At 32.1% G+C, this 11,476-nt stretch overlaps 2 protein-coding genes across 2 annotated transcripts; one reads left to right on the top strand and one right to left on the bottom strand.

The window, feature by feature from the left end:
* Positions 1–2,524: 2,524 nt before the first annotated feature.
* Positions 2,525–4,946, top strand: LOC110669515 (transcription factor MYB17). Its single transcript, XM_021831216.2, has 3 exons — positions 2,525–3,221; positions 3,646–3,775; positions 4,209–4,946. The coding sequence occupies exons 1-3, from the start codon at positions 3,089–3,091 to the stop codon at positions 4,873–4,875; spliced, it is 930 nt and encodes a 309-aa protein (XP_021686908.2). The 5' UTR covers positions 2,525–3,088; the 3' UTR covers positions 4,876–4,946.
* Positions 4,947–5,400: 454 nt separating this feature from the next.
* LOC110669516 (remorin) lies at positions 5,401–9,309 on the bottom strand. Its single transcript, XM_021831217.2, has 5 exons — positions 9,013–9,309; positions 7,073–7,123; positions 6,666–6,753; positions 6,066–6,147; positions 5,401–5,820 (listed from the first exon to the last, which is right to left on the bottom strand). The coding sequence occupies exons 1-5, from the start codon at positions 9,155–9,157 to the stop codon at positions 5,626–5,628; spliced, it is 561 nt and encodes a 186-aa protein (XP_021686909.1). The 5' UTR covers positions 9,158–9,309; the 3' UTR covers positions 5,401–5,625.
* Positions 9,310–11,476: the final 2,167 nt, after the last annotated feature.

Here is an 11,476-nt window from a genome sequence, read left to right as displayed (position 1 = left end):
GCATGTCGCCTCTATGTGAATGTGATGCTTCTGTTGCAACTGATTTGTGGAAAAATATTTTTTTAAAAATTAATTATAAATAAATTAAGTAAACTGTTGTAAATTTTAAATATATGGAATATATTATTCATTTATATGACTGCAAAAATTAAGAACGATGTAACTGAAGAGTCCATTGTCCTTCTCCTTATTCGCATTACTGGTGATTGTAACATGTCTCTGGACTCGGGTAAGTTTCATTGGGCTTTTTGTTTAGGGCCCATGTAGAATCTTCATGCGCGTGAGACCAGATGATGCTAAAAATTTGTCAATTTTTTTTAAAATAAAAATAAAAACATAAATCATTAAATGTAAATGACATGTGGGGTAGCAGCCCTGCATGTAACTTACAAAACAGTTCTTGCAACTAGCCGACATCATAAATGAAAGGAAAGGGTCATCGTCTCCTGCACGAAATCCCCGACCAATCAAATCATCCTCTTCTTTTCCATAATTTTCACATACCCTTGGCCTGCAGCTCCAAATTTCTGTCTCTACACTGCTTATTCATGTAATAGAGGATTTAAATTTTTAGTATTTTCTCATTATAAGATTTTATCAATTTACAAATTATATTCATATTGAAGCTTTAATATGTTGATGCATACACATACCAGAAAGCCTGCCTCTGCTTGTCTCTCCAAAAACAGTCAGTGATCAACCTCACCCTTTGACTGCATTTATGACACTGAATGAGTAGACTTGCTTACATTATTATCTTTTGAACAGAAGAAGCCTCTTCTGTTCATTCATCCGCGTTCCAAAAAATTCACAAAAAAATGGTAGTTATTGCTTCAAATCTTTTTACTTTACTCTCCGTTAAATTTTAATTACTTTTTAAAGTTTTTATATTAAAATTAAGAAAATAATTAAATAATAAAAAATAAATATATTGAGAATAAAAAAAATAGATATGAGTAAAATTAAAAAAATAATTAATATTTTTTAATTTTCTAAAATAATAAATAAAGTAAGAAAAAAAATAATTTCTAAAATATGGGATGGAGGGAATACTTATTTATTTATTAGTAATTTTTTTATTTTTATTTATCACATTTGATTTTTTTTTTTACAGAAATATCATATTTAAAAAATTAAAGAGTATTTAATTAATTTTTTTAATTTTATCATTTATTTCTACTAAATACGATAAATATTTATACAATGAGTAATTATGTGAGAATTGAGTAATTTAATTATATTTTTATAAAATTGAAGTTATTCAATAACTTTCTTAATCACCATACAAAATTCAAATGTGATAAATAAAAATAAAATAAATGCGACAAATAAGAAAGAATGAATAGAGGTAGTATTATGTTGATTATAAACTATCACTCCTTAAATTTTCTTAGACAACATTAGGGATATACATTATTCGGTTATAATTGAATAATCAAACAAAATCGATAAAATTCAATTATTTTGATAAGAATAAGTTCGATTTGATTCGATTTTCAGTTAGCATCGATTTAGTTACCTTTGATCTGATAACCAAAATACCAGAATTTTTATTAATTAATATTTTAATTATAGTTTTAATAATATTATATTATTCATGATTATTATTTTTATGAGTTTATAATAATATTTAACTTATAATTATTATCTTATTAATACTAAATTATATTTATTATTTTTTATAAATAAAAAATTATAAATATATTTTTATTAATAATTACTTAATAATATAAAATATATTTTTTATTTTTTTAGGTAATTTGATTATAATTAATAAAAAATCGAATATTTTTATTTCGATTAAATTCAATTTTTTTTAATTTTAATTTAATTTTATTAATATTTTTGGAGTTGATTAATAATTTAATTAATTAAAAATTCGACTAGACAACACAGGAATAGAAATCAAAACCTATAAACCTAACTCTAAAATCTATCATTTGGTTTTTTCTTTTGGTTTCTTCCATTTTGATTTGGGTGTGGTTGGTATGAAACAAAATGTGATGAACCAAATTTATTTTAAAAAATTAATTTAAGATATGTTAAATTTATCTTTATGTGAATTTAAATTTAAATATGATAATTATTCTTAATCTCAACTCGACTTAATTACTTTCCTAACTTTATCTTATTTTTAATAATATATTTGAATGAAAAATAAAGCGAGAGAAAAATTTATAAAATAAAATAAAATAAAATAAAATAATAAAATATAAAATAACAAAATCTTTTCAATCAACTAATTGAATGGGTTACTTCAAATTTCTAAAACTCTTACCTCTTTTAAATAATTTTCCTCCCAACTTTAAAAACTCCCTTACCTTCAAATACTTACTCCAAACAAGCTGTAAATGTCATGCGGAGTAGAAAAAGGAAGAAAATCTCTTCCCCCCGACAACCCACTGGTTGCCATTGCTATTTGCTAATGAACTCGTAACAGCTTCATTCTTTCCCGTTTATATTTTATAATTAATTTCACTAAAACAGGAGGGTCATATCACGGTGAGTCCGTAAAATGCAGGTCATTGTCGAGCCATTACTCTTCTCTTTCCCAATAAATTTCCCTCCGTACACAAGAATCCGCCATTAATGCTATCGCTTTTAGCTTCGATGCACTTATCTCTCTTGCCAGTTCTGTGAAAAGGAAAACGTCAAAAAAAAGAAATCCCATTAATCCCTCTTCACTGTTTGTACTGGTTTCTTCGCTCAATGATGATTAATAAACCCTCCTCAATGCCTGTAGTTTTCATGCACTTATAAATATATATACTAGTATAATAAACCTAAATTTATTGCATTGCCGGCTTGAAGCTCGTCCATCGTCCTTTCTTCCACCCACAATAAATTACCACTTTCGATTTCCCTAGATAAGATCAAACTAGCATTTAAAGGTCTCTCTCTCTCTCTCTCTCTCTCTAAAGCTGTTGATTCAGTTCACAGCGCTTGTCATTCAAAGCTGTAGCTTCTTCACTCTTTAAAAGAGTTGTTTGCTGTTCTTTATCCTTAATTTCCATCCCTTGGTGACAAGAGTGATATATTTTAACTGGGGTGTGATTTTGCTGAGTGTAATTGAAGTGAAAGAAAAGAGATGGGACGGACACCCTGTTGTGATAAGAGAGGATTGAAAAAGGGGCCGTGGACACCTGAAGAAGATGAGATTCTTGTCAGTTACATCAAGAAGAATGGGCATGGAAGCTGGCGCTCTCTCCCTAAGCTCGCAGGTACTGTTGGTTAGTCGCTGCTTTAGATTTTGGAAGCTAAAGTTGCATCCATTTGTTTGGTTGCTTGGAGAACCAGCATATTATCTGCTTTACAGCACCATTGTTTGCTTTGACAAAGTAATCTTGCTTATTGATCTGAATGGTGGTGTGTGAGCATGCATCCTGGATTAGTTTCAACTAGATTGGCAGGAATTGGATGATAATACTATGTGCCATTTATATTCCTTTCACTGAATATATGGTAAAAGGGTGGTGCTTCTCTCCTATTTTGGTGGTTCAAGCTTGAAACCTTTTTTGAGGTTTTAGCTTTCAAATTTGTGGGTTTGGGTAATGTACACAAATCAAAATGGTGTTTCAATTGCTTTGTTTGCACAAACAGATCTGTAAGTGTAAATTAATAATGATTTAGCTACTTTTTTTACAGGCCTTCTTCGCTGTGGCAAGAGTTGCAGGCTTAGATGGACCAACTATCTTAGGCCAGATATAAAACGGGGTCCCTTTACTCTTGAAGAAGAGAAACTTGTCATTCAGCTTCATGGTATTCTTGGAAACAGGTAAGCTCTTTTTGTAAGATCAGGAGCATAACCTATTAGAGAGATATAGAACTTGGAACCTTCATCTACAAAGCTTCAAGGCTCTCTATTATAACCAACAGTAAAATTTATAATCTTGTTGGATTATAGTTTCTTGATTGATTAATTAAATATGCTTTTTAATTTAGCACCGTTTTTTTTAGTATATTTGTGGCATTTTCTGCTAACCCTTTTTTAATCGGTCATTATCAGTCAAAGTGATTTTTTTAACTGCATTTGGTGCTCTGTTTAATTCATGCTTCTGCGCAAACTTCTGAGTGAAACGAATCAACTCTCAAATGTTCTTGCTCTTGATATTTTAAATGAGATCAGTGGAAGAAATCTTTTTATTATCAATTGTTAATATGTGATAAATAAGAGCATTGTGCAGTTTTGATGTTTCCATATTATTCAGGTGGGCTGCCATTGCCTCTCAACTACCAGGCAGAACTGATAATGAGATAAAGAACTTGTGGAACACCCACCTGAAGAAACGCCTTCTTTGCATGGGGCTTGACTCCCAAACTCATGAGCCCTTTACCTCTTGTGGACCAGCCATAAAAGCACCTGCATCCCCCGCTACTCGCCATATGGCACAGTGGGAGAGTGCTAGGCTTGAAGCTGAGGCTCGGCTTTCCATGGAGTCCTCACTCTTCAATCCACCAACTCCGGGGAAAACTGATAATGATTATTTCCTGCGGATGTGGAACTCTGAAGTTGGAGATTCTTTTCGAAAATTCAATCGGGCAGACAAAACTACTTGCCAAAGCCCAGCTTCAGCATCTCAGGCATCTTCATCGACCAAATGTGGATCAGTTTCAGCTGTCACTGTTGATATTAGCCCCAACTTAGCAGGCTACTCTACCACGGCAAGCAATCAAAATGAAGATATGGAATGCAAGAGCTGCAAATCTTACGCTGAAGATTTGAATGCTGGGTCTGATTCATCAATCTCTATTGAGTTGGAGGATTCTTCAGATTCAACACTACAACTTTTGTTGGATTTCCCCATTAACAATGACATGAGTTTCTTGGAAGGAAATGTCGATAGCTATGCCACTTATTCGGTAATGCAGTTATGACCAAGATCTTGCAGTGCAATTTGAAGCCTCGTTTGCTTGAATTTTGGGCTACCCTTTTGAGTACTAAAAGCTATGAAGCCATTGTAAAAGCAAACAAAAGTTTATAAAGCCAAATAGTTAGTTGTTATGGTTTGATTCTTCGTCTGAGTACAGTGAGGGTGTGGTGATGTTAACATTTCCTAGTTTTATTTATTGGAGCCCTGCTAATTATATTTGTAGAGAAGAGATATATATTCTTTGGGACCTAATCTTTTCAGACTCAGTTTCGCAAATGTGCTATGTAACACTACAATTATCAACATGGGAAGATGCTTCATGTTCATGAGAATTTTGTCTTGGTCCCTATATTACTTTAGGCCATAAAGTTCACTCAAGTTGTGATATTACAGTGATTTTCTGATGCTTTCTCAGTATTTGACCACAGCAGCAATTTATCAAGTATGCGCTGTTGCACATATAATTAGTATGTGTGATCTAGATTTAGATTTGTGTGTCTCATAACAAAATGTTTGCAGTAGCAGCAACTTCAAGAAATAAAATCAAACTCTTTTCTCATAGACAAAATATTGTACTTATATACATGCGCACGCTCAATAGTAGAAGTTTGATTATTTTACAGTGGCAAAGACACAAACTACAAGGAAAGAAATAAACAAGAGAAGTGTACAGAAGAGTTACCAAAAAAAATTATGAAGAGAAATAGCTCTGATTCCATTTAATGCTTTCAGACCAAGCTCGAAACTTGCAACCTTAGAAGCAACCAAGGAGTTTCTTTGGAGTTTGCCCAGTAGCACGGTATTTTGCAGCCATTTCCTCTGCCTTTAGGACTCCTTCTCCTCTTTTGGCTTCAACCACTGCTCTCTTTTCTTCAGCCTGTTTGTGAATTAAAGCTACTTTGTTTTTCATATTCTCTGCATATTCTGCCTTTTGCTTCTCCAATTTTTCCTGCCAATTCATCAAGTTATTATTGTTGAATCTGAAGCGTTAAAGTATAATAAGCAGAATATTATCCCTTTCAATTTCCCAAAGACAGTAAGCATTTTCCATTAATTGTTGCACATCACATAGAATGGTGGAAAGAGTAAGGGTAGGATGAATTGTTGATTCCTCGACAAACTAACATACTAATAGGAGTAATAAACAGCAGATGAATCATTGATATAGAACCTTAATCACAAGGGGTTAGTTACCTCAATCTTTCTCAACTTGGCTTCCAATGCAGCCTTCTTGCTGTTCTCCCAGGCGGTAACAGCGGAGAGCTTTTTCTGAGCCCTGATCAGCAATATCAGCATAGTTGCTAAGTTTTCAACAATCAAACCCCTCACTTGCACACAAGCAAATTAAAACGAGAAATACTATCTATGAACAGATTATCATGCTAGTCAACATACAGCTAATTTCCACTATTAAAATTAATATGTAATAATTAAAAGACCAGGATTTTTTGAAGTCAAATGGAAGCCTATTTCTACATCATTGTTAGAGAAGATTATCCTGAAATCGTTCATTTCCTGTTGATCATCAAAGAATGAGTTATTGATAGCCTTGGCTATTGTAGAAGGAAATTGTACCATGTTAACCAGTGAACATAACAGGTAATAAATTCTACTATATAAGAAAAAAGTACAGCTCAATATGTGGTGTTAATTAGCAGTCAGTTTGCTCAATTACAAGTTTATGTTTAGATGATTAAGATGTCACTTTTACTTCTTGTGTAATTTAGCTACATATCAGATGCTGAACCGAGGGGAAAAAGGGAAGGGGAAAAAAAGGATAGATCAGAGAAGTACTTATTCTCTGCTTTAGTTTTCTCGCTATCTTCCCATGCCTTGATAAAGGAATTTTTCTTTTCCTTTTCAACCTCTGCAAGAGCAGTGTCTGGAAAACACAACATTAGAGTATACGTTACTCCTTAGGGAACATAACATTTCGGCATGCCATGGAAAATGAACAACTTCATCATGCTCTACACTGGATCTCAATGAAACTGTATTATTTGTCCTTACGAAAACAAGTGTTCAAATGATTTACAAAATTAAAATGCCAGCAAAATAGCAATTGATTAAAATTGGATATACTCACTTGGCCAACAGAATAAATTAAATAAAAGAAATAAGACTCTTTTGATTTCATCCTCCATAATCTCCAACTTAATTTAGATGGGAAACAACATATAAGAAGGATTCACAGATTTTACCTCTGTCATGGGATCCCCCTGAAATCTTCTTTGGAACAGATTCTGGATTCTCTGTAAAACATACAATTATTAAATCAGCCTATAATTTATATAAATAATAATATCCCTTATCAACGATGCGATGCATACAGAAATGTGGTTAGTTGGCACCAAGTTTCTTTTTCATTTCCAATATAAGCATATGATTTATAAAGAATAATTAGGTTTCTAAAACAATAATAAAGGACAGAGTTTCGACCTCCTGACGTGGGATAAAAGGAATTAAAAGAAGAAAAATAAGCTTCGTTAGATATGGAACTTTGAATTGATAAAGCAACCAGAATTCCCACCAGATATGTTACAGTTCTATCTGATTGTATTTTGTCGGCTTTTGCTAGCTAATTATTTTCTTTGTTTCTTTTACTTTGTATAGAAGTAAATTCCTTTGTCAAAATAAATAAATAAATAAATAAAATAAAGCAATCAAGAATCATGATACATGTCTTTAATTGAACTCTAAAAAAGAAAGCGAAATTGTTGCATGTCTTTATCAAAGCTTTACCCAACTTGGGATATGAATAACGTAGGGGCCAACACTCCTTTGGATGCCATTACGCTAAGTAGGGACAAATTCCACTAAAATATAAAGTCCTTTCTTCTAAGTAGGCATATTATTTTCACAGAGAAACTGTGGGAATTATTGGATTGGATCTACACTCTGCTTTCGGTTCTAGAATTGGGGAATTGAAACCGAACTGGCCCTTGATTTTAATTCTAGTTCCCATTTTGATTTTAATTTCAATTCACTTCAGTTTTAATTAAATACAATAATAAGATTTTTTTTATGAAAAAAGAAAAATATTTTATTATTAAAAAATAAAATACAAAAGTGAATTATAAATCAATATATTATATTTTTAAAATGAAATTTTGTTCTTAAATGGAAAATTTTATGTTTTGATCCAAAATCTAACTGGTTAATTTCGGTCTGATTCAAATTTAGTTTCAACTAATTTAAATTTGATCAATTTTGATCTGATTTTAATTTCAAATTGGAACAATTTGATTCTGACTTCAAACCAAACCGTACCCACCCTCTTTCTCTATGTATATATTGATGTTTAAGCGTAAAATAAGCTTTCCGCGTAGTATTGTTAAATATCAAAGAAACAGAGGCGAATATGGTAAACAACTTTTTTTCCCCCAATTATAAAACAAAAATAGTATATTTCCTGCAATCTGTAGTTCACAAATGTCTTAAAAGCGAAAATCAGGAAATTTCATAGCCAAAGATCATTATGGGAAAGGAAAATTCTCCTTGTAAAAAACTGATAAAATGAAAATAAATTATTATTAGAGTTCATTTAATTCGATCTAAATAACGAGTAGTCATGGAAAGAACTTTTCAAAGAGTAGCTTTGAACTTTTAAATTCATCAAGTAATGTGGAGGGCTCACAAGAAGTGGTAGAATTACCTTGCTTGTAGCTCATCCATTGAAAAACCAGAGAGAGAGAGAGAGAGAGAGAGAGAGAGAGAGGGAGGGGGAGAGCTCAAGGCTCTTCCCAAACAAAAAACAAATAGATTGTAAAACAGTTAAATTGGAAAAACTTGGAAATAAATTGATTGAATGTGAAACGATCATTAACAATTCATGCTACTTTTCATGGGAAGAAAAAATCGTTGAAAGAAATGGCCATTTCAGGTCTAAATCCACTAAAAATCATGATCAGAGGATCATCGAAAATCAAAAGGAGGGGAAAAATAATTTAATTAAAAAAAAGTAAAATTATATATTTTCATGCAGTCCTGTGAAGAAACAGAGGAAATGAAGATCACATGATCATAGCCAAATGTTCTCTGTATCCAAAAATAAATAAAAATATCAAAGCTAATTCCTATAAGCACTGATAGCAACGTATAGTTTCAGAGAGATAGAATGAGAGAGGGAGAGAGAGCTTACTATCGACTACAGCGAGAGCTATGGATTCTTCAGGTGGTGGAACAATAACTTTCTCTTGTGACGCACCTTGTTTAACTTCCGCCGGTGCCGGAGTCGGTGTCGCCGGTGATTTGGCTTCTAGCTTCTTCGATTCCTGCTCTGCCATTGACACAACTTTAGTGGAAAACTTGGCAGCGTTGCAAAATTTGGCAAGGGCTCTTTATAAGCGCCAGCTAAAGTGAATCGCATAAGCAGGGTTTACTTTAAAGGATCCAATGGATCAACGTCAGTTTTAATTACTGGTCAGAGAATGGTTGATGGAGAGGTGATTTGTTGAAGGATGCGCGTACGATGCGTGGTATAATTGGGCTAAGGCCGACAGGTAACGTATAAAGAGTGCCACGTAGCAGCAGTTACTGAAGCAGTAGACTGTCGGCCTGCAAAAACGATGCCGTAGAAAGGAGGCGTACAAAATGGTAACTGTAGATATGGGTCCACCGAAAGATTTCCTTGACTAACTGTCAAGCAACCGTTGGGACACTCGCTTTTGTCATGGTCCTTGCCAAAAACATTGTTTTTTAATTTCGGCGATATTCTTTATATGGGAATGAAAATTGAGAAAAATATTTTTAAATATATTAATTAAGAATAATAAATATAGTTTGAATTAAAATATTGGAGGAATAATACCTTTGCTTATATCATATTCATATCTACCGTAAATTATACAGATAATCCTGTATAATGAAGTTATATTTTCTTTTATTCATTTAATTTTAAAGGTTTTTAATATTAATTTAAAAAAAAATTAAAATTTTCTGAGGGATGGAGCATACCTGTTATTTCTCATTTTATAATACACGTCTGTGAGGTCGCCGAGCCGGGATTAAGTGATACGTGGACCAATGAACATGTGAGTTGTGGAGCCATTTTATTGGACAGTGCCTATGCCGCGAGGCAAAGGCAGACATCCATTGTGCTTTAACGTGACCCAAATGATTTCCTTCGGAGCCTGCCTTTAATCAGTTTCTCTTCTACAGTTGAAACAAACATGATTATCCACGCATTCCCACGGGTTGGTACAACATTTCTCGATGATTAATATATATATATATAATAAAATTATTAAAATATTTATATAAATTTTAATAATTTAAAAATATTATTTTTTTATATATAAATAAAATAATTTGCATAATTATATTTATAATTAATGATAATAATAAAAAAAATTAAAAAATTTCTCTTAAATTAATATATAAAAATTATAAAAAATAAAATAAAAATTTAATTAAATGAGAGTGATTAATTTTATTAAATTTAAGATCAATTATATTTTGCAGATCATATTAATAAATATTTAATAAATTTTGAATTATATTATTAGGAACTTTTTTTTCCCTCCATTATTGATAAATAAAAATTAATTGAAAATAATAAATATAAACTCTTTCGGTGATGTAACGTATCACTTTTACCATTTATCATTCTCTTTTGTGTTGCCATTTGCTGTACTCATTAAAAAAAAGTTTACACTAAAAGAAATTTGCTATTTGCTCTGCCATGAAGAAAAAAAAGCAGGAAAAAGAATAGTTTAAAATAAAAATAAAAAAGAAAAACATATCCAATTTTAATTTATAAAAATATAAAATATTGAACTTGCATTTTTTAAATAAGACTATTATATATCAATAATTATAAAAATTATTTAGTTAATTTAATTAAAATAAAGTTTTAATTCTTCACTATATTACATATTAGTTATATATTGTCACGACCCAACCTATGGGCCGGACCGGCACTAGGACCTGGGCCAGCCTAAAGCCCCCGAGCCCCGTAGTAAGCCTAACTGTTCATTTACCCAATTCTAAGGCCCATTGGGCCCAATTTCAAGAAAACAAACGAACAGAGTCCGGCCATAAAATGAACTTTCCAACGGGGAGTTTTTGACTCACCGGACTTGTAAACACAATATATAGTCATTTGGGGAGCTCAGCTCACCCTCCACATACTCATCAACATAAAAATAAATGGGAGCTCAGCTCCCTCATCCAATCCATCAAACATGCATAGCATATTAAGTTTACAGGTCCCAAAATAATAATTTAATTTACAGACCCAAATCAAATAAACATTTCTAACACATGCGGAAATTCTAAGATTTAACCAGTTTACACAAACATTAATAATTGACCTGCGAGGGAGAAAGCAGGTTAACCTCAAAGAAATATCCTCCTGTGGCCTGTAAAAATTTTTGAACAGGAGTGAGCGTTCGACTCAGAGAGTAAAATATCAATTTTAACCATAATCCCTATAACTATCTAAAACTAATGCTCCATGTATAATGAAATGCAACATCATCAATAAATTCACATGATAGCATCAAAAAGGTAATTTGGAGCACTCACACACCTGTAGTATCAATCATAACATATGGGAGCCGATCCCCTATCTGACTCTCTTAAATCCAACTGGTGCCGGTAAT

The sequence above is a fragment of the Hevea brasiliensis genome, chromosome 2 (genome assembly GCF_030052815.1).
Source record: "Hevea brasiliensis isolate MT/VB/25A 57/8 chromosome 2, ASM3005281v1, whole genome shotgun sequence".
NCBI classification, from domain to species: Eukaryota; Viridiplantae; Streptophyta; class Magnoliopsida; order Malpighiales; family Euphorbiaceae; genus Hevea; species Hevea brasiliensis.
The sequence above is the reverse complement of the archived record's forward strand: the minus strand, read 5'-3'. Positions and strand labels throughout refer to the sequence as shown.

What these genes read in the sequence shown, in the direction of transcription:
- LOC110669516 (XM_021831217.2), bottom strand. Translation starts at nt 9,157, where the DNA reads ATGGCAGAGCAGGAATCGAAGAAGCTAGAAGCCAAATCACCGGCGACA. An exon ending in AGCTCTCGCTGTAGTCGATA is followed by an intron (nt 7,124 to 9,012) that starts GTAAGCTCTCTC and finishes TATGTTTTACAG; the next exon opens with AGAATCCAGAATCTGTTCCA. An exon ending in CCAAGTTGAGAAAGATTGAG is followed by an intron (nt 5,821 to 6,065) that starts GTAACTAACCCC and finishes ATGAATTGGCAG; the next exon opens with GAAAAATTGGAGAAGCAAAA.
- LOC110669515 (XM_021831216.2), top strand. Translation starts at nt 3,089, where the DNA reads ATGGGACGGACACCCTGTTGTGATAAGAGAGGATTGAAAAAGGGGCCG. An exon ending in CTCTCTCCCTAAGCTCGCAG is followed by an intron (nt 3,222 to 3,645) that starts GTACTGTTGGTT and finishes CTTTTTTTACAG; the next exon opens with GCCTTCTTCGCTGTGGCAAG. An exon ending in CATGGTATTCTTGGAAACAG is followed by an intron (nt 3,776 to 4,208) that starts GTAAGCTCTTTT and finishes CATATTATTCAG; the next exon opens with GTGGGCTGCCATTGCCTCTC.